This window comes from Cicer arietinum, chromosome 8 (assembly GCF_000331145.2).
Source record: "Cicer arietinum cultivar CDC Frontier isolate Library 1 chromosome 8, Cicar.CDCFrontier_v2.0, whole genome shotgun sequence".
Classification (NCBI taxonomy): domain Eukaryota; kingdom Viridiplantae; phylum Streptophyta; class Magnoliopsida; order Fabales; family Fabaceae; genus Cicer; species Cicer arietinum.
In genome coordinates this window covers 19,953,003-19,955,164 of record NC_021167.2, presented here as the reverse complement: position 1 = coordinate 19,955,164, position 2,162 = coordinate 19,953,003, and the positions used below count along the sequence as shown (strand labels likewise).

Below are 2,162 nucleotides of genomic sequence, written 5' to 3'. Positions count from 1 at the left end.
AAAGATAAAAATTACAAACCTTCACTTATAATATTTTAATTATATCTTTTGTTCCCTCAATATTTTGTGTAAGTTATTTTGTATAAGATCTATCAGTGCACAAAACCAAATACATACATTTGCTGAGTTCTGAAACGTTATTATGAACTATAAATATGAAAGCATCATCGCTAAGCATCGTTGTTTCAAAATACTCACATGATTATGAATCTCGATGTAAAATAATGATAGGATAAATAAAATTCTAAACACTATTAGTAAAGGTAAATCTAAGTATACAAAAAAATAAATAAAAATAAAAGTGAAAATACAAGGTAAAGGACGAGAGAGTATCGTTTTCTTCTGACTTCCCATGAGAAACTTCTGCGAATTGGTCCCATACGGTTAATCAACACACGTGACGGATTATCACGTGCGATTCCGCGTGCATGGTCTCAGATTCCCTACGCCATTATCTATCCAATTATCTAATCTAATTCTAAACATGCCAATGCATACTAGACCGCCACGTGTCATTTACATAAACTCTGATTCGCTCTACGACACCGGTTCAACCACGGCGTTTGCTTGTTATCACGATGATACTGACAATCCAACGGCTCTGATTTCACGTCCGTAGAACCAGGTTGATGTAGCCTCAACAGTGTATCTTCTCCACTTTCACAACCGTTTTCTCTTGTTCGTTTTACTCCAATCGCAACACCAAACAGCTTCGGATTCATCTCTTTCACGCCGGAGCCTCGCTTAACCTCCTCCGGCATCAAATCCAAAGGCTTCACCGCTGTCATCCCGGACTCTCTACTTCCTTGCGCGCCACCGTCCGATTGGTTATTATTATTGTTGTTGTTGTTTGCATAACTTGACATAAGAGTGTAAATATTGTTGCAGAGTGATTTAATCTCAGCGAGCTCCTTATTCAGAAGTACGTTCTCTTTTCTTAATCTCTCGTTCTCATCGAGAAGCTCCGCTGGCGCTCGCAACGGCGACGAGCTCGAGGATATTACTTGTTCATCACCGGAGTTCGATGGTGATATAATCGGCATCGCAGTAGGTATTACAGTAAGCGGAATCGGGGAAGGAACCGCAACTGTCGCGGTTTCTGCCGTTGCAGCAGCAGAAACAGACGTCGGCGAAGGCGCCGGAGTTGAGATCTTCCGGCGTTGAATCTCGCACAGAAGCCGTTTATCACCTCTTCGAAAAAACTCGTTCGAGAATTCCCAACGATCAGGTACTACTTTTCTAAATCCCTGAAAATCGATAAAAACCGAAACAATTCACTAAAAACAAAATCAAAATCACGAAATTGAATAAGAAAACAAAAAGAATTAACAATTTAATTTAATTTAATTACATAGGTATTGAGTTGGCGAACGAAGCTAGAGAAATTGTTGTGTTTGAAATATTTAGGAAGCAAATCTCTAGCGAAAATGGTGGGATTCCAAACGATGAAGGTGGATCCATCGTCGTTCCATGAAATAACGTCGTCGATGGATTGATCTTCGACGAGGTTGTAGGTTTTTGTGAGAAACGGCGTCGGAATAGATCTCTGTGACTCTAGGACGGATGCTGTGGTAGATTCGCCGTTATTTTCCACCGGCGGTAGCGGCGGAGCCATGGAGAAGTTTAAAACAGATTATCGCCGACGAGTTTTGTTGTGAAGAGAGAGAAAGAGAGAGAGATTTTGGTGGTTCTAGAAGGTTCTGTTGAGAATAATAAAATGCAAAGAGAGAGAGAGAGAAAGAAAGAAAGAAAGGAAGGAACGAGAAGGTACTGCGTTAGTTACGTCTAATGTCGAGAAAGTTCCGTGTGAATGAGGATTTTTGCTTTGATTAATATTAACCGCATTTGAGGATGATGATGCGAAAAAGATAGAAAACTTCCTTCCACGGCTCTTCGCAATGCAAGAAACTTCTACACCTTTTATTATCTTCATACGACAAAAAAAAAATTAATACTAGTAGTAGTACTAATAAATTGAAAAATAAAGGAGTGTTTAAGAAGACTAGGGTCTACAATAGTCGGGTTTGATGTATCTTGAATCGGATCAAACGAGAGTCACGTAAAATTTTTATTTTAGATTTAATTAAAGAAATTTGTTTTAAATTTTATATGGTAGGTAGATTTAATAATATATTATAATTTTTTTTAATTATATTCATAAT

The 2,162-nt window shown here is 38.2% G+C and overlaps 1 protein-coding gene across 1 annotated transcript; it reads right to left on the bottom strand.

Moving 5' to 3' along the window:
• Positions 1-202: 202 nt before the first annotated feature.
• HSFB2C (heat stress transcription factor B-2c) lies at positions 203-1,941 on the bottom strand. Its single transcript, XM_004515654.4, has 2 exons — positions 1,352-1,941; positions 203-1,247 (listed from the first exon to the last, which is right to left on the bottom strand). The coding sequence occupies exons 1-2, from the start codon at positions 1,613-1,615 to the stop codon at positions 513-515; spliced, it is 999 nt and encodes a 332-aa protein (XP_004515711.1). The 5' UTR covers positions 1,616-1,941; the 3' UTR covers positions 203-512.
• Between the last annotated feature and the right edge of the window lie 221 nt (positions 1,942-2,162).